Below are 20,368 nucleotides of genomic sequence, written 5' to 3'. Positions count from 1 at the left end.
ATTCCTTCTGTCCTGGATTGGGCCGAAGGTTCTGGTCCATCCAGTCCAGATCAGTTCTTGGCGGCTCAGGAGGGAAACGGGCTGAGAAAAATTAGTCGTCAAAAAGAATCGAGACGAAAACCTCGAGGATCAGAGGAACTGATTCCAGAACCAAGAACCACGCTTCCTAATGTTTGGGACCCCCCCTCATGACGGGAAGAATGACCCTTGACCTTAGCCTTGGCACATGTCATGAAGCCACAGGTTTTATTCTGAAACTTTTCTGCTTCCTGGAAATACCAACAGATCGATAACTGATTCATCAAATCTGTGTAAAAGTAGCATAAAATAACGACGAAACATTTACCGTCTCATTCCTTCTCATCTGAAGCTTCTGGAAAGTGTTTCTGGAGGGTTCTGGGTCGTCCTGGTTCTGGTCCTGCTGGGCCAGAATTTGGTTACATCATTCATGACCCACATCTCTGGACCAAAGATGGACCCGAACCGCTAAAGAGGATCTAAAATTGGTTGACAGAACATTGCTGGTGACCCGGTCCAACCGTCGCCTCCTGGTTCCGAGAAGGTTCTGCTGGTGGAGAACTCCATGGAGTTCCACTAAAGTTCTGACTGTTCAGCTGTGGGGTCCGGAGTCGAGCCCATTCTAGGTTCTGGTTGGATTCCTCCGGGCCTGCAGTGTTTTGCTGATCCAGTATGTGGTCAGAACCACGTGGTGCCGCCTTCAGGGTGTTTCTGGATTCAGAACCAGAATCGGCCTCCAGGTCATCGTACAGAAAACGAAATTGTGTGTGTGTGTGTGTGTGTGTGTGTGTGTAAGCAAGTCTGTCAGCACCGTCCCAGATCAGCCCCTTTATAAATAAGCAGAATGGGTCCCATCAGGACCAGAAGTCTCTGCTTTGACCCGTCTGGTCACAGAAAATTTGATCCATTATGTTCAGGGAGCAGCCGACCCGATCCACGATGAGGAAAACATGGCCGCCTCCGGCCGGGGAAAACAAAACATGGCCGCCTCTCTCGATTTTATTTGTCTTCTGCTTCTTGACTCTTGGAGCAGATGAGTTAGTTTCTGCTGCCTAAGATCTGGATCATGACCAAAACCAGAACCTGGGTCCAAGCAGCCCAGGTTCTGGTTCTGGGCGGAGCTCCATCTGAGGGCTTTTTCTGAAAATGCCCCCTGGGACCAGAATCGGGTCAGAACCAGAACCCCATGAAGATCTGGCAACTTCCTGGGTTGTTTGAGTTCTGGACATGTAGAAGGAAAATATTCCTGAGAACATTCTAGATTTATCCTCGGATTAAATAATTTAATGGTGATCTGCTGATCTGGAGTTTGTCCCCAGGGGGCGCTGCAGTCCCCAGATGAGAAAGGAAGCCAGAGTCTCGGGTTTTTCTAAAATGTTAAATTTAATTCAGATAAAAACATTTCTATATCAGATGACAGAAAACATTTAAATAGACGCTGGATCAAAAACATTCTCAGGAGTCGTCAGTGAAATGAAACGGCGTCCAACGCCAGCAAAAATACCGCAGTCATTTGGAAAGTTGCAATGAATTAATAAACTAAATATTTAACCCGATGCCTGACAACAGGAAGTGCTGCTCTGGATTAATCTGGATTTTTGGTTCAATGTTTCAGAGATTCCTCTTCTGGATTTAAAAGTCACATTTAAAGGAAATTCTTAGGAGGTGAACATGAAGCTTTAGATAAGCAGTGATCAATAATAAGATTATTGATCAGATTATTGAAAAATCTGGAGAGTCGAAGCAGAAACACAGAGAGACAACCCAATCTAGATTAAAGAGTCTGCGTCAGCTCGTTCTAACAGATTAGTATCATTGGATTATTTAATCCCAGTTAGTTCAACATGGCTGTTCCCAGACTGTCTCCATTTCATCCAGAATGACTGGCTGACCTCTGACCTTCCCATTTCCTTATCCAAGTAAGTCGGATGTTTCCTTTCATGTGTGTCATTTGAAAAGTTACACAATCAAAAGTTAACAGCAATAATTTGGGCATTTAGCCTCAAGCAATCATAAACTGGCGTCTGAACGAGTGACATGGTGAAAATGTCACTAAAGTCATTTTTCCAGTTGATTGGCTAATTGACCCGATTTGTTTCTGTTGATTGGTTTCTGAAGCTGCTGGATCATCCAAGATATGGAGAAAATCTTGGATGATGAAAATCATGTTTCGGTTCTGGAGTTTCTGACAAACTAGAGACGTTCATATTTTCACCTCCTGTCGGGGCATTTTTTGCTCTCACTCTTCATATTCTTGGCAGATTCAAACCACGAAGTTTGTTTTATGGTTGTAAAATAGAAAACTTCCAAAACAAAAAAATCCCTTTCTACTTTTATTTGGATAAAATATATTAAGAAGTATTTCTACCCTTCTCATTAATAGAAACACTTTTACTGGCTTCACATCAGTCCAACCGCCCCAGAGGCTGGAAGGCCTCCGGTCCATCACCCTCATCTTTAGCTCCCTGTCAGTCAGATTATTTCGCCTTAAATTAGCCGCACAAATCAGTCTAGAGGTCTAGTCAAAGTTTACAGAAATCAAGCTATGAGGTGAAACAGAAGGTAAACGGAGGCTGGAGGATCCTGGTTCTGATGAAGATGAGGATGAAGGGCTGTCAGAACCAGTCCTCCTGCTGGGCCAACCGGATCATCTGAAAGCAGGAAGTAGACTGGGTTGGCTCCGGCTCCACAGGTGGAGGTTTACCTGGCAGGTGAGTTCCTCCACCTACACGTTCACGTTCACGTAGTTCTCATCTTCGTCCGGTGTCGAGGCTGCAGGAGATCCGTTTGCTAGAAAAGCAGGAAGGCGAACTTCAGAACCCAGTTCTGAGTAAAGGTTCTAGAAAAAAGGTTTCTGGGTTTCCGTCCCATCCAGAACGGTCCAGTAGAGAGGCCAGGTCTTTGACTCACCTGACTTCACGTTCTCGTAGTCTGGAGGAAGAAAATAGAGAAGAACTGATGGATAATCAGAACCAGACCCAGAATGTTCTGCTAAGGTGAGACCTTCCAACCAGCGCGAGACCGGCACACGTAGACTTACTGTGATCAGATTCTGAGTCCGAGTCCGAGTCCGAGTCCTGGTCTGGCTCTTCCTCTGGTTCCGGTTCTAGTGCTTGTTTTTTATTTTCATCTTCTGAAACGAGAGAAGAAACTAAAAGCAAAGAGAAAAAAGAACCAGGAACTTTTTACTCTTTGAGCTGCAAACAGAAACTTACCAAGGTTGACGTAGTCAGCGCTACCTGTGGAGAGAAACCAGACAAGCTAACCACCAGCAACTGAACATGCTAACGAACAGGCTAACACCAGCATCTGAACATGCTAACGAACAGGCCAACACCAGCATCTGAACATGCTAACGAACAGGCTAACACCAGCATCTGAACATGCTAACGAACAGGCTAACACCAGCATCTGAACATGCTAACGAACAGGCTAACACCAGCATCTGAACATGCTAACGAACAGGCTAACACCAGCATCTGAACATGCTAACGAACTGGCTAACCATGAGCCACTGAGGGCTGAGGCTACGAAAGTCTCTCAGAATAACATACATGGCACCGTAAAAACAAAAATGTGAATTTTTGCTTATATCTGTTTAACAACCCTGGTTATAACAACCTGTGTACCTAATTAATTTTTTTATTGACTTTTGCTCAATTAAATTTCTTACGTATACATGGCAAATGGTACTTTTATTATAGCTGATCATGTTGTTTTTCGTGTTTCCTTATTTCTTTTGTTCCTTCTGTAATTGATAGAGATACATAGATTATTTATAATGTATAAAAGTATTGTCATTTAATTAGAACTACATCCTTAACACAATGAAAAAATATGGTGTTTTATAAGATGATTTATCTTTTACGGTGCCTGTAATGCTGAAATTAATAATAAATAATAAAGACTTTGTGGTATTGTGATTTAGTAACGTAATGTGACTAAAGAGCAGATTTCGAAGTTCACCGAAAGCTACAGAATTGCTAAAACTGTGAGCTGCCATGAAGTAAATAAGAGAGAAGTTCAAATACATTCTGAGAGTGAAACTCCTTCCCAAAAATGAAGATATATCACAGATTTCAAAAGAAAATAAAAACGGATAATATAGGGAATAGCGCCCCCTTCACTTTGGGAGTGCAATGGTCCCATTTCCAAATAAAGTAAGAGACTGCCAGTGGTTCGTCCCGCCCCTTCCTGTTTGCTGCAGCGAGGTCCTTCTTGGTCAGTCAGGATCGCCGCCACAGTCGGAGGATCGGACGGACGTTTCCTTCTGTTTAGGGTCCCGCTCAGACTGCTCATACCACTAATGGTTTATCTCCATGCAGGAGCGCCGCCAGGAATCTTGGGCTCCATGACAAAAAATTAAATTGGGCCCCCCCTGCCCAACTACTGTTAGTTTCTTGAGTCTATCTCCATATTTGTTAAAGCTGTCAACCATGTTATGACTGTTTGCTATGAAACAGATAATTTGTGAAAAGATCAATCTCCTCCCTGAACTACTATTGTTAGCTAAAGTAAGTTCTGACCAAAAACAACCACCAATCAGAACCAGGAGGAGGGTCTTAGTGTTGTCAATCAACCTCATTCACTCACTGCTAAATGTGCTAATGGCAGAGAAACAACTTATTGTTACAGGAAAAGTTTATCTGTCATCATTGGTAGCTATGCTAACTAAACTAAGCATTCACTGTTTGAATCTGCACAGCTCTGTGCTATGCTAGCTGCAGCATAGCACAGAGTGAGGTGGAGGAAGGATGAGCAGCACCACATGAGATTGTGATTGACAGCACTAAAACCCGCCTCCTGCCTCTGATTGGTTGTTCCTAGCACTGGAAGAAGGCAGAGGAAATAATATTTTCACAAATTATCTCTCATGCCACACTGACAACACAATGACAGTTTTAACAAATGTAAAAATATATTTTTTTTTTATAAAAGTTACCCACTGTAGCTTCAATCTCACTTATGAGAGGACGGGTCAGGAGGGACGTGGCAACAGATATCTGTAATTTAAATGTAAGCCAAGGTAAAACTGTGTGGACTGGCTGCAGTCCAGACAGGAGGCTGTTTTTTATTATCATTTTATAAAGGTTGTTTGACTTTCTGTCAGCAACAAATACATTGTTTTTGTTGTGTAATTGTTTAAACAAACAAACAAACAAACAAACAAAAAAGACACAGAGAAATCCCTATGGATTCCCTGAAATGATGCTAACTAGGTTGTCGTTGAACACAGTGTTGCTCAGTTTTTTCACTGGGACGGGGAGGAAGAGGGTTTATGCTGGTATGTGGTTAGAGCTGCTGCTGACTGACTCATCTGTTGTCAAGTGTGGTAAAAGGTACAGGGAAGAATTAAATATATGAATATGTTGGTATTTCTTTTCCTTAATTCATTAAATGAAAACCTGACTTTATTATTTTTATAGGCAGCATAGTAGCTGCCATGTTTCTTGTCTTGTACTGAGCTGCTGAAAACGTCACGGCCAAGCAGGAACGAACCATTTAACGCAGATCCAGGGGGGAGTTCAGTGTAAATATAGATGTGTGCTTTTTGGTCTGGGAGGGGTAACATTTAATTTTTACTGCTAAAAACAATTTTAAAAATACAATAACAGTAATTGACAGGGCCCTTATTTTTTTTGTAAATTTCTGTAATTTTTCTTTTTTGTGTGTGTGGAGGGCCCCCTGTCGTCAAGGGCCCTTAGAACTGTCATAACCCCCCGCCCCTGTCTCCATGTTTAGACCGAGCATGAAGGAAAACTAGACCAACTCGTTAGCCACTGAGCTAGCCTTCTTTATGCCTGCACGAAAAGCACACTACCGCCACCTCCTGGACACGAAACTATCACGTTTAAACAAGGTAAGTATCACGTTACAACCTGATAGCGTTCGAAAAATGTTTTCCTCCGTGATGCCAATACGCTTCCGTACGAGGCTCTCGTAATTTAACAAAGTATATTAAATGTACATTTTCTAGACCGCGACAGCCCATTGGTTGATCTTATCGAAGGACACTGGGCTTATCCAATGAAATCCCTCCTTGGCCAGCCTTCCCCGCCCCTCTCCTCTGAAATTACAAATGGCGCCATTTCGTGAGTTAGAGAGAAATGAGCGGATTTTCGACGGCGGGTTAGTAAAACCCGCGGGAACAGAAACTAACGGCACCTCAATCCATCCAGAAAAATGTGTCCGAAACGTTTACCACACGAAGTTTGACCGCTGGAGCAGATTCAGGAGACGGACGGGGAATTAGCGATTCGGGGGATTTGTTGCTGTCGGAGGAAGATGAGAGAGACGCGACCAGGACCAGATTGATTATCTGCTGCAGCCCGGTAAGAAGGAAATGTTCATGAAGAGGCAGCGCTTCATGCTGGCAGGGGGGCAGGTGTGTGACAGGACAGGTGTGTGTGAGGGAGTCCGGAACGGGGAAGCTATGGTAAGCTAGCAGGTAGTCAGAAAAACACATGATGGCGGCCGTGAATACGTTATAAAACAGCTATAAACAGCATTTAGAAATAATTAAAACACTAGAGACATCTTCACTAGATACTATCTGGGGAAGTCGTAGCCAAAATGTGGAAATGTTAGTGTTGAGTTAAGTTTGCCGTTAGTAATTACTAAAAGTGAACTCCTTGCTCCATGCCTGTGTTGGGGTGTCCACACTATGTTAAATTAATGTGTAGTTAATTAGTTTTCTTAGAGTTAAGAATAAAGAATCATAATTAGCTTGTACTGGTGGGCTTTGGATTGAAGGAAAATGTTAGAAAAACTGGCTGGTGAAATCTCTGAGTGACCCGTAAACAGTTTTCTCCTCCAAACACTCCTGGTTCCAGCTTACAGTCAAAACATCTGTCTCTGTTTCACGAATCAAAATAAAATGAAGCAAGGTCCATTTGGATCAGAACTCTGGTCTGAAGAGTTTCCAGTACCTAAACTGGGAGTGGAGGCTCGGCTCGGCTCGGTTTCAGGAATGACCTCTCTGCAGAAATCAGAGAAAGACGGAATCTAGTCAGATTCTGGAGGGAACTCGACTGGACAACAGGACTTGGATCGGATCGGACCTACATGTATCCGTTGCCTTCAGCGTCGCTGTCGGGAAAATCTGTTCCTGTGGAAAAAGATGAAAAAGATTCTCATGTTCTGTAGATCAAAACGACCCGTTTCCTCACCTGACTAGTCCCTCACTCGGTCCAAATAACAGGCAAAATTAACCCAAACGAGTCTCCAAGCCGATTCAAACCAGGTCCAAGTGCCAAGATAAGAGCAGCACCAACAAGTCAGCAGGTGCAGCTCACTAGTTCCTAGTCGTCCCAGTTAGTTTCCTCCCTCTGACTAGGAACAAGATCCAGATTGTGGATTTAGACTGAAGCTAAATCAGTTTATATTCGGTTCAGACTGAAGCTAAATTAGTTTATATTCGGTTCAGACTGAAGCTAAATCAGTTTATATTTGGTTCAAACTGAAGCTAAATCAGTTTATATTCGGTTCAGACTGAAGCTAAATTAGTTTATATTCGGTTCAAACTGAAGCTAAATCAGTTTATATTCGGTTCAAACTGAAGCTAAATTAGTTTATATTCAGTTCAAACTGAAGCTAAATCAGTTTATATTCGGTTCAAACTGAAGCTAAATTAGTTTATATTCGGTTCAAACTGAAGCTAAATCAGTTTATATTCGGTTCAGACTGAAGCTAAATCAGTTTATATTTGGTTCAGACTGAAGCTAAATCAGTTTATATTCGGTTCAAACTGAAGCTAAATCAGTTTATATTTGGTTCAAACTGAAGCTAAATCAGTTTATATTCGGTTCAAACTGAAGCTAAATCAGTTTATATTTGGTTCAAACTGAAGCTAAATCAGTTTATATTCGGTTCAGACTGAAGCTAAATCAGTTTATATTTGGTTCAAACTGAAGCTAAATCAGTTTATATTCGGTTCAAACTGAAGCTAAATCAGTTTATATTTGGTTCAAACTGAAGCTAAATCAGTTTATATTCGGTTCAGACTGAAGCTAAATCAGTTTATATTTGGTTCAAACTGAAGCTAAATCAGTTTATATTCGGTTCAAACTGAAGCTAAATCAGTTTATATTTGGTTCAAACTGAAGCTAAATCAGTTTATATTTGGTTCAGACTGAAGCTAAATCAGTTTATATTTGGTTCAAACTGAAGCTAAATCAGTTTATATTTGGTTCAAACTGAAGCTAAATCAGTTTATATTTGGTTCAAACTGAAGCTAAATCAGTTTATATTTGGTTCAAACTGAAGCTAAATCAGTTTATATTTGGTTCAAACTGAAGCTAAATCAGTTTATATTTGGTTCAGACTGAAGCTAAATCAGTTTATATTTGGTTCAAACTGAAGCTAAATCAGTTTATATTTGGTTCAAACTGAAGCTAAATCAGTTTATATTTGGTTCAAACTGAAGCTAAATCAGTTTATATTTGGTTCAGACTGAAGCTAAATCAGTTTATATTTGGTTCAAACTGAAGCTAAATCAGTTTATATTTGGTTCAGACTGAAGCTAAATCAGTTTATATTCGGTTCAAACTGAAGCTAAATCAGTTTATATTTGGTTCAGACTGAAGCTATATCAGTTTATATTCGGTTCAAACTGAAGCTAAATCAGTTTATATTTGGTTCAAACTGAAGCTAAATCAGTTTATATTCGGTTCAAACTGAAGCTAAATTAGTTTATATTCAGTTCAAACTGAAGCTAAATCAGTTTATATTCGGTTCAAACTGAAGCTAAATTAGTTTATATTCGGTTCAAACTGAAGCTAAATCAGTTTATATTCGGTTCAGACTGAAGCTAAATCAGTTTATATTCAGTTCAAACTGAAGCTAAATCAGTTTATATTTGGTTCAGACTGAAGCTAAATCAGTTTATATTCGGTTCAAACTGAAGCTAAATCAGTTTATATTCGGTTCAAACTGAAGCTAAATCAGTTTATATTCGGTTCAAACTGAAGCTAAATCAGTTTATATTTGGTTCAAACTGAAGCTAAATCAGTTTATATTCGGTTCAGACTGAAGCTAAATCAGTTTATATTCGGTTCAGACTGAAGCTAAATCAGTTTATATTCGGTTCAAACTGAAGCTAAATCAGTTTATATTTGGTTCAAACTGAAGCTAAATCAGTTTATATTTGGTTCAAACTGAAGCTAAATCAGTTTATATTTGGTTCAGACTGAAGCTAAATCAGTTTATATTCGGTTCAAACTGAAGCTAAATCAGTTTATATTTGGTTCAAACTGAAGCTAAATCAGTTTATATTTGGTTCAGACTGAAGCTAAATCAGTTTATATTTGGTTCAAACTGAAGCTAAATCAGTTTATATTCGGTTCAAACTGAAGCTAAATCAGTTTATATTTGGTTCAAACTGAAGCTAAATCAGTTTATATTTGGTTCAGACTGAAGCTAAATCAGTTTATATTTGGTTCAGACTGAAGCTAAATCAGTTTATATTTGGTTCAGACTGAAGCTAAATCAGTTTATATTCGGTTCAGACTGAAGCTAAATCAGTTTATATTTGGTTCAAACTGAAGCTAAATCAGTTTATATTTGGTTCAGACTGAAGCTAAATCAGTTTATATTTGGTTCAAACTGAAGCTAAATCAGTTTATATTTGGTTCAGACTGAAGCTAAATCAGTTTATATTCGGTTCAAACTGAAGCTAAATCAGTTTATATTTGGTTCAGACTGAAGCTATATCAGTTTATATTCGGTTCAAACTGAAGCTAAATCAGTTTATATTTGGTTCAGACTGAAGCTAAATCAGTTTATATTTGGTTCAGACTGAAGCTAAATCAGTTTATATTCGGTTCAGACTGAAGCTAAATCAGCTTATATTTGGTTCAGACTGAAGCTAAATCAGTTTATATTTGGTTCAGACTGAAGCTAAATCAGTTTATATTCGGTTCAAACTGAAGCTAAATCAGTTTATATTTGGTTCAAACTGAAGCTAAATCAGTTTATATTCGGTTCAAACTGAAGCTAAATCAGTTTATATTCGGTTCAGACTGAAGCTAAATCAGTTTATATTTGGTTCAAACTGAAGCTAAATCAGTTTATATTCGGTTCAAACTGAAGCTAAATCAGTTTATATTTGGTTCAAACTGAAGCTAAATCAGTTTATATTTGGTTCAGACTGAAGCTAAATCAGTTTATATTTGGTTCAAACTGAAGCTAAATCAGTTTATATTTGGTTCAAACTGAAGCTAAATCAGTTTATATTTGGTTCAAACTGAAGCTAAATCAGTTTATATTTGGTTCAGACTGAAGCTAAATCAGTTTATATTTGGTTCAAACTGAAGCTAAATCAGTTTATATTTGGTTCAAACTGAAGCTAAATCAGTTTATATTTGGTTCAGACTGAAGCTAAATCAGTTTATATTTGGTTCAAACTGAAGCTAAATCAGTTTATATTTGGTTCAGACTGAAGCTAAATCAGTTTATATTCGGTTCAAACTGAAGCTAAATCAGTTTATATTTGGTTCAGACTGAAGCTATATCAGTTTATATTCGGTTCAAACTGAAGCTAAATCAGTTTATATTTGGTTCAAACTGAAGCTAAATCAGTTTATATTCGGTTCAAACTGAAGCTAAATTAGTTTATATTCAGTTCAAACTGAAGCTAAATCAGTTTATATTCGGTTCAAACTGAAGCTAAATTAGTTTATATTCGGTTCAAACTGAAGCTAAATCAGTTTATATTCGGTTCAGACTGAAGCTAAATCAGTTTATATTCAGTTCAAACTGAAGCTAAATCAGTTTATATTTGGTTCAGACTGAAGCTAAATCAGTTTATATTTGGTTCAAACTGAAGCTAAATCAGTTTATATTTGGTTCAAACTGAAGCTAAATCAGTTTATATTCGGTTCAAACTGAAGCTAAATCAGTTTATATTTGGTTCAAACTGAAGCTAAATCAGTTTATATTCGGTTCAGACTGAAGCTAAATCAGTTTATATTTGGTTCAAACTGAAGCTAAATCAGTTTATATTCGGTTCAAACTGAAGCTAAATCAGTTTATATTTGGTTCAAACTGAAGCTAAATCAGTTTATATTTGGTTCAGACTGAAGCTAAATCAGTTTATATTTGGTTCAAACTGAAGCTAAATCAGTTTATATTCGGTTCAAACTGAAGCTAAATCAGTTTATATTTGGTTCAAACTGAAGCTAAATCAGTTTATATTTGGTTCAGACTGAAGCTAAATCAGTTTATATTTGGTTCAAACTGAAGCTAAATCAGTTTATATTCGGTTCAAACTGAAGCTAAATCAGTTTATATTTGGTTCAAACTGAAGCTAAATCAGTTTATATTTGGTTCAGACTGAAGCTAAATCAGTTTATATTTGGTTCAGACTGAAGCTAAATCAGTTTATATTTGGTTCAGACTGAAGCTAAATCAGTTTATATTCGGTTCAGACTGAAGCTAAATCAGTTTATATTTGGTTCAAACTGAAGCTAAATCAGTTTATATTTGGTTCAGACTGAAGCTAAATCAGTTTATATTTGGTTCAAACTGAAGCTAAATCAGTTTATATTTGGTTCAGACTGAAGCTAAATCAGTTTATATTCGGTTCAAACTGAAGCTAAATCAGTTTATATTTGGTTCAGACTGAAGCTATATGGTTCAAACTGAAGCTAAATCAGTTTATATTTGGTTCAGACTGAAGCTAAATCAGTTTATATTTGGTTCAGACTGAAGCTAAATCAGTTTATATTCGGTTCAGACTGAAGCTAAATCAGCTTATATTTGGTTCAGACTGAAGCTAAATCAGTTTATATTTGGTTCAGACTGAAGCTAAATCAGTTTATATTCGGTTCAAACTGAAGCTAAATCAGTTTATATTTGGTTCAAACTGAAGCTAAATCAGTTTATATTCGGTTCAAACTGAAGCTAAATCAGTTTATATTTGGTTCAAACTGAAGCTAAATCAGTTTATATTTGGTTCAGACTGAAGCTAAATCAGTTTATATTTGGTTCAAACTGAAGCTAAATCAGTTTATATTTGGTTCAGACTGAAGCTAAATCAGTTTATATTTGGTTCAGACTGAAGCTAAATCAGTTTATATTCGGTTCAGACTGAGGAGGGTTAGAAAGTGAGCCGTGTTCTTTAAGAGCGGCTCAGAGTGTTTCCATCGCTCTCATGAAACTTGTTGTGCCTGCTGTGGTCTGCAGATGAACAGATAGAGAACATCCGCCGCCGCTCAGCCTCGTCTCTAATCTGGCTCAGAGGAAAGATGGCGGCGCTTACCCGGGGCCGGGTTCTCGTAACTCGGGTTGCTCTCTGTGGAAGGAAAACATCAGCTGAGAAACGCCCACATGAAGAGAAACGGTTCCTGATGAAGAACCAACCCACCGGTTTCTGTCGGTGTGTAGGGCCGGAGCGGCTGGCCAGAACCACGACCAGCAGGGATTGGGCTGAAGGAAACAAAAACAGATTTCATCTGAAATAAAGGCTTTTAATGTGAAGGGCCTCCGTTTTCATATGAGGAAACCAGAAACATTCTGACTGACTGTTGGCGTGTTAACCCCAACTAAACTCTGATCTGGTTTAAAGAGAAGACACTCACTGAGGCTTCAGGGTGGAGGGAGAGTGGACCAGGTTCTGGTCCAACCGGGCCTGACCGGCAACTGGACCGACCGGAGAGAAAACATCATTAGGATGGATGGATGATGGATGGATGGATGTAAGATGGATGGATGTTTTAAACTCACATGGATGGACAACGATGAATCCAGAACTTCTGACAGAAAGAAAAGAGATTTTTGTTTTAGTTTCGGTTTTTTCCAGATTATTAAAACTGATTCAGTCATTAAATGGAAATAATTGATTTAAATGTCGTCAAAAGCATCAAGTCACAAGCAGCAAAAATTTCTCTGTTTTCAAGAAAAACCAGTTCCTGACTCTGAATTATTCGTCTGGGCGTCGTTATAGGGGAATTTATGAGTTATAGCTGGAAATGTATGCCAACCTAACCATTAAGGTACATTAGGCTACTCGTTAAGGTATGCTAACCTAACCATTGAGCTACATTAAGCTACCCGTTAAGGTATGCTAACCTAACCATTAAGCTACATTAGGCTACTCGTTAAGGTATGCTAACCTAACCATTAAGGTACATTAGGCTACTCGTTAAGGTATGCTAACCTAACCATTGAGCTACATTAAGCTACCCGTTAAGGTATGCTAACCTAACCATTAAGCTACATTAGGCTACTCGTTAAGGTATGCTAACCTAACCATTAAGGTACATTAGGCTACTCGTTAAGGTATGTTAACCTAACCATTAAGGTACATTAGGCTACTCGTTAAGGTATGCTAACCTAACCATTAAGGTACATTAGGCTACTCGTTAAGGTATGCTAACCTAACCATTAAGGTACATTAGGCTACTCGTTAAGGTATGCTAACCTAACCATTAAGGTACATTAGGCTACTCGTTAAGGTATGCTAACCTAACCATTAAGGTACATTAGGCTACTCGCTAAGGTATGCTAACCTAACCATTAAGCTACATTAGGCTACTCGTTAAGGTATGCTAACCTAACCATTAAGGTACATTAGGCTACTCGTTAAGGTATGTTAACCTAACCATTAAGGTACATTAGGCTACTCGTTAAGGTATGCTAACCTAACCATTAAGGTACATTAGGCTACTCGCTAAGGTATGCTAACCTAACCATTAAGCTACATTAGGCTACTCGTTAAGGTATGCTAACCTAACCATTAAGCTACATTAGGCTACTCGTTAAGGTATGCTAAGCTAACTGCTAAGGTAGGTTAGCATAGCCAGGAAAGCATTTCAGTCAATATTTCTAGCAGGTTGGTGATGGAAACATCACCGACCTGCTAGTTGGAGGAATATAAACAAGAAAAGCAGAAAAACTGATGTGGATTTATGATAAGGAAGAAGAGGAGGAAAAGGAGTGGCCGAAGGACGCTGATCAATCAGCTAGCAGGAAAACAGACGGAGGGACAAACGCAGTGAACAGAGAAATGTTGAGTTAGGAGTGGAAGGAAAAGTTTGCAAGCTAAAGCGTAATCTTCAGTTGAAACATTTACAGCCAGTGGCATCAGAAGCACTCAATGTGCCATTCATGTGGAGCTGCCACTAAAAGCATTAAGCTGGATGAGCTGATGGTGTTTCTGGACCGCAACCAAACGGGTCAGAAGACAGGAGACTTACGGGACGTATTCCTCTGACGCCGCCGTCTGGCTAATGGAGGCTGCAGACACACAACGACACGTCAAACATCACACAGTTCTGGTGTCGGCGCGGTTTCAGAGGTCCGACTGTAAAACCACAGGAAGTAATCTCTGCCACATCTGAATGTGTGAAGTGGCGCTTCGTCTCACCCAGAGGACTTTTGTTGCCGCAGTCCAGGCAGACGGCGGCCAGCAGGACGGAGGCGGCGAAGACGGCGACCATCATGAGCAGAGACAGCCATGAGACGTCCATCGTTCATCTGAGGACGAAATGCAACCAGGAGACCGGCTGAACAGGTAGAACCAGGTGAGACCGGCTGAACAGGTAGAACCAGGTGAGACCGGCTGAACAGGTAGACCAGAACCAGAACCTGAACCAGAGAAGCAGAACCCAGATCAGTTCAAAATGAACCTTGAACTTGATTTGGTTTTAATTTCTGTCCAGTTCCCATCAGAAGCTAAACGTTCCTCTGATTGGCTGCTCCGAGACGCTCTGATTGGACAACACCACCTGACTTCTGAGATGCTCTGATTGGACAACACCACCTGACTTCTGAGACGCTCTGATTGGACAACACCGCCTGACTTCTGAGACGCTCTGATTGGACAACACCACCTGACTTCTGAGACGCTCTGATTGGACAACACCGCCTGACTTCTGAGACGCTCTGATTGGACAACACCGCCTGACTTCTGAGACGCTCTGATTGGACAACACCGCCTGACTTCTGAGACGCTCTGATTGGACAACACCGCCTGACTTCTGAGACGCTCTGATTGGACAACACCGCCTGACTTTCCAAGTGCAGCATGAAGAGCTGAAAAGGTCGACACCTTGTGCAGCCATTTACCAAAGGGTTCTGGACCCAACCGGACCCATCCAAAGGGTTCTGGACCCAACCGGACCCATCCAAAGGGTTCTGAACCCAACCGGACCCATCCAAAGGGTTCTGGACCCAACCGGACCCATCCAAAGGGTTCTGCTCCTTTGGTCCGGTGTTCCATTGTCCAGTTGTTAAATCGCTCAGTAAGTTAAAATCCTGCTCAGTGGGTCTGAAGTGGAGCGGAACCGAACCGGGTTAGAACATGTCCTGTAGAGGAAGGAAGGTGTGAACACCAGGTGTTTCCGTTCCTCCACCTGAGAAAGTTCCTCTTCTCCTGAGTCTCAAACGGCTTTCAGACGTCAGCATGAAGCTGGTCCAGAACAACAATCCCAAATAATCCCAGCAGAACCAGAACCAGAACCTGAGCAGAGTTTCTAACCAGACAAACCCAACAGAATCAGCTTTAAATTTACTGAGAACCAAGAAACAGTCAGAACCGAGCCTGGTGGGGATGGAACCAGGTTCACACTGAACCCGATTTAAATCCAAAGCTTTCATCAGAGCAGCGACTCGAAACCCAACTGGTCCAAAATGTCGGCTTCCAACCAGCAGTGGAACCAGTTACACGGCCAGGAAAACCAGTTCAGCCACCGAAAGCAAAACTTCAGGAACCAAAGTCCAAAACCAACAAGAAGAAAAATCCAAAAACAAATTAAACTGAATTAAAACTGATTTACGTCCAAATCCAGAACCGACTCAGAACAAAGTAAACCGGAAAAAGTCCAGTTCACCTGCAGCCTGAAACCAGTTTAGAAACCAGTTTAAAATTAAATTTAAAATCTGCAAAGTTTCAGAATGAAACAAAGTCCAGTGAAAACGACAAACAGGAAGTTCTGATCCGGTTCAGTCTGCACAGTACAGTCCTGCTCACCATTATTGGCACCCCTTCATGATTTGCGTACCGGAGCGAATATCTTCAGAAATAAATGGAAATGTTCAAAACCTACATCAGCAGGATCTTTAATTTAACAAAGACATTTATCATTTCAACATAAATATTTTAATTCCAAAGGACAAAACAGAAAACCAGCATGTGCACTAATATTGACACCGTCTTTAATATTTGGCAGCAATGAGCCTCCAAACGTTTCTTATATCATCTATAAGCTTCTTCCACTTCTCATTTTCTCCCACACTTCTTTTGCAATCTGCTCAAGCTCTTGTACATTTGCAGGGTTCCTTTCTCCAATTTCAGCTCCACCCAAAGATTTTCAGCTGGACTGAGATCAGGACTCGTTGCTGGCCGTTTTAAAAAGTCCGTTTTCCCTCCCAACCAGGCCGGGCTGCTTTGGGTCGTCGTCTTGCTGGAGGATCAGGATCTTCGCCACAAACCAAGTTTCCTTACACTTCACTCTAGGATTGGTTGATAATCTTCTGATTTCATGATGCCTGTGATACGGTCCAGGCCTCCAGTACCAGATGCCGCAAAGCAGCCCCACAGCATTATGGATCCTCCACCATGCTTGACTGTTGGTATGGTGTTCTTTTCTTTAAAGGCTTCATTGCTCCGTCTGTAAACTCACTGTTTGTGTGATTTACTGAAAAGCTCCACTTCTGTTTCATCTGTCCATAAATCGTTTTCCAGAAGGATTGAGGTTTGTCCAGGTTCTCTTTTGTGAAGATCAAACTTCTTTTTTATGTCTTTTCTTCAGCAGTGGGGTCTTCCTGGGCCTCCGCCCATAAAGCCCCACTTTGTTTAGAGTGCGGCGTGTGGTACTTGTTAATCACACCAGACGGCTCCAGGCTGGTCTTTAGGCCTTTAGATGCGAGACGTGGTGGTTTTTCCACCACTCGCACCAACCGTCGGAGACTTCTGTCATCAGTTTTTCTCTTCCCCCCACGGCCAGGGAGGTTCTTGATCGTTCCATGCCTGGAAAACTTATTAATAACATTACGCACCGTTGGAACAGGGATACCAAGGTCTTTGGAGATGGCTTTATATCCTTTGGAGGACTTGTGCTTGAAAATAATAGCATTTCTTATGTCCTCAGACAGATCCTTTGTCTTTACCATTGTCACATGTGGAGATGGACCAGCATGATCATTCATTGGTTAATTCATGTCATGTGTGGAGGCAGTTCATCACAAGTGATCTTTATGTGTGATTTGCAACAGGTGAGCCGAATTGGGTTTCATACCGATTAGCAGCAAAGGGTGCCAATACCACTGATGTGGTAAAAATGATGTTTTTCTTTGTTTTCCTCATAATGTTTATCTTTTTAAATGTTTTTTATCTTTTGCTGTTTTGCATCAGGCACAAGCCATCAGCAGTAAAATGATGTTTCACTTGATGAAATATTCAGTAAATATTCGGTTATATTAAAACTTCATGGGTGCCAATAATGGTGAGCAGGACTGTACCAAGTCTGGAGTCCGGACCGGTCCAGAACCATGGAGCAAGGATGGTCCAGTTCCAGCAACAGAACCAGCAGCTTTCCGCCATCAGTCCATTGGGTCACAGCAGAACCGCATCGTTAACCGGATCAGAACCGCATGTTTCCTTGAGTCAGAATCCAATGTGGCCTTCATGGCGGCCGTACGGTTCTGATAATTTTCTCTCTGATTCAGAACCAGTGAGTCCAAACTCGGCAGACATTCAGAACCGACGTTACCATGGCAGCGTTTGGAGCAGCAGCCATGTTGAACCCAGAAACCAACAGGCTGACAGAACCGGGTCAGGAAGGAAGCGAGGCAGGAAGCCGAGATCAAACCGTTCGCTGAGCTGCAGCGTTTCCTCACAACATCCTGAGTAAAAACACAGAACCGGCTTCCAGCGCCGGGCCGGGCCGGGCTGGGCCGGGATCTGTTGCTGCAGCCAAACAGAACCGGTTCTGATCAGTCCATTTACACCACAGAGCTGGAGGCGGCTAAAATCTTAAAATACCAAACAGAAATGATCCGCATCGAAGATGAGGTCCGGAATATTTCAGTGCAGCTAAAAATGTTCTGATGTTCGGCGCCGGAGCGGGTCCGACTGGAACCTTAGTCCAAACTGATTCAACACAGAACATCCGGGATCCATTTCTGACCCGAATGAAGGAGGATTTAACAAAACCAGTCAAGACTGGAGGGCCAGAACCCCTGAACCCGTCCAGAACCAAAACCAAGGCCCAGAAATAAATATTCCAGGATATAAGACAATACGCATCTAAAATACAAAGTCCAGAAAACTTCCAGAACCACCCAGACCCAATCTGAAACCCTGTTCTGGAGCAGAACCAACAGCTAGAACATGTACTGGACGGGTCCAAACCGACCCGACTCAGAACCACGAGTTAAACCCAAACAATGTCCAGAAATCTGAACCAAAAAGATCCAAATGGATCAAAAATAAAACCTTCAGAGGCTGATCATTTTAATAACAGATTCTGCAGAACCAGAACCAGAACCGAAGGAGACCCGACCCACATCACATCAACTGGTCCAAAAAGTTCCGAAGCGACCCGGAAATCCAGATTTTAAAGGTCCGAAGCAAAACATTGATCGGAAGAAAATCTGAAGAAATGAGAGGAAAGACGATCCAACACCAACCCAACAGAACCGGAACCAGAACCCCGGCCAGGCTCTGAACAGAACCTCTGGTTCTAGATGGGACCTGCTGTCAGAACTTGTCTCTGGTTCAGGACTGCGGCGGTATAGTCCAAGTCCCGGATCCATCTGTGTGGCAGATCTTCTGGTTCTGGTTCTGGTTCCAGCTGCGGTCCAAACCCAGAAAGTCTCCACCAATCTGCTCCAGTTTTCCTGCTGCAGATATTTCTCACACTTTTTCCTTCCGCACAACTTTCTCTGCATATCCTGGGCCGCGGTGTCGTCCTTGATGGACCGGACCGGACCAGAACCACATATATTACTTTGGGTTCAAACCACTGGAATCATCAAAACTGAATAGAAACGGATCCGATTCCTGAAAACACAGAACCAGAACCGCTCAGAAGGCGCTGAAATAAGTAACGTGTGAAGCAGTCGCCGACTATCTGCCAGTTCCACAAACGGGTCAGAACCGACTACAGAAAGTCAGCCTGCCTTCTAGAACCGGGCCAGAACCTGGAACTGGTCAGAACCGGGCCAGAACCCAGAACCAGGCCGGGTCACAGTGAGCCGCTTCTGAAGGTGGAGTTTGGTACCTTTCCACTGAGCGGCTTCAGAACCGACCTCCGGGTCAGAACCGGCCCGTCCCGGTTCTGATGCTGTTCTTCTCCCTGCAACAGGAACGCGGCGCCGCTCTGATGCTGCGTTGGCGCTGCAGTCAGCACCGGATCAGAACAGGAAACCGGAACCTGACGAACCAGAACGGGTCTGTAGTTCTGTTCAGCGATCGGAACCGAAGCGCTCGGCGGAGGCGGAGTGGTGCTGAGGGAGCCGCACGTCCTGAAGGAAACAAAGTTCTCCTGCCGCCAGGAGGAACCCACCTGCAGCCCAGAGACTCGGCGCCGAAGATCCAGATCAGCTACTGCAGCCAGCGATCCACCATCTTCCAAGATGTCTGCCGTCTCACTGAGTCGCGTGGCGTCGGCGGCGCCTGACGCTGCCGGCGGCGCCCAAAGCCTCTGCGGGTCTGAGTCACGGCCGGGCGGTACCAGCGGCGCTGCGGCGAGGCTGAGTGGGCCGACCAGCCGTTCTGCTGCAGCAGCTCCTCTGCAGCAACGAGCGCCGACTTCACACCGACGCCTCGACCAATCAGCAGCCACCGCCTGAACATCCTCCACCTACAGACAGGAAACCACACGACACAGGAAGCAGCGCCGCCGCACCTGCTGCTGCTGCTGCAGAACCTGGCCAGAACCAGCACCGTGCAAGGCTCTGAGCCGGGCCAGAACTGGGTCCAGATCAGAACCAGGTCCAGATCAAAACCGGTCCAGATCAGAACCGGGTACAGATCAAAACCGGGTTCAGATCAGAACCGGGTCCAGAGCAGAACCGGTCCAGATCAGAACCGGGTCCAGAGCAGAACCGGGTCCAGATCAGAACCGGGTCCAGATCAGAACCGGGTCCAGATCAAAACCGGGTTCAGATCAGAACCGGGTCCAGATCAGAACCGGGTCCAGATCAAAACCGGGTTCAGAGCAGAACCGGGTCCAGAGCAGAACCGGGTCCAGATCAGAACTGGTCCAGATCAGAACCGGGTCCAGAGCAGAACCGGGTCCAGATCAGAACCGGGTCTAGATCAGAACCGGGTCCAGATCAAAACCAGGTTCAGATCAGAACCGGGTCCAGATCAGAACCGGGTCCAGATCAGAACTGGGTCCAGATC

The 20,368-nt window shown here is 42.4% G+C and overlaps 1 protein-coding gene across 4 annotated transcripts; it reads right to left on the bottom strand.

The window, feature by feature from the left end:
* Window positions 1-1,382: 1,382 nt before the first annotated feature.
* LOC106906757 (uncharacterized) lies at window positions 1,383-19,933 on the bottom strand. 4 transcript variants are annotated; one of them, XM_088007855.1, is made up of 14 exons: window positions 19,527-19,933; window positions 14,384-14,604; window positions 14,214-14,253; window positions 12,742-12,767; window positions 12,597-12,657; window positions 12,383-12,444; window positions 12,278-12,310; window positions 7,084-7,126; window positions 6,948-6,997; window positions 3,234-3,257; window positions 3,059-3,151; window positions 2,929-2,949; window positions 2,748-2,808; window positions 1,383-2,669 (listed from the first exon to the last, which is right to left on the bottom strand). In XM_088007855.1, the coding sequence occupies exons 2-14, from the start codon at window positions 14,484-14,486 to the stop codon at window positions 2,666-2,668; spliced, it is 621 nt and encodes a 206-aa protein (XP_087863981.1). In that variant the 5' UTR covers window positions 14,487-14,604; window positions 19,527-19,933; the 3' UTR covers window positions 1,383-2,665. The 4 variants fall into 4 exon arrangements, with proteins under 4 accessions (XP_087863981.1, XP_087863980.1, XP_014827660.1 ...); XM_088007854.1 differs by having other exon boundaries at window positions 12,742-12,770; window positions 14,384-14,493; window positions 19,527-19,929; XM_014972174.2 differs by having other exon boundaries at window positions 12,742-12,770; window positions 19,527-19,921.
* Window positions 19,934-20,368: the final 435 nt, after the last annotated feature.

The sequence above is a fragment of the Poecilia mexicana genome, unplaced genomic scaffold (assembly GCF_051168715.1).
Source record: "Poecilia mexicana isolate PSO_F unplaced genomic scaffold, ASM5116871v1 scaffold_8, whole genome shotgun sequence".
Classification (NCBI taxonomy): Eukaryota; Metazoa; Chordata; class Actinopteri; order Cyprinodontiformes; family Poeciliidae; genus Poecilia; species Poecilia mexicana.
This window is presented reverse-complemented; position numbering and strand designations above follow the sequence as displayed.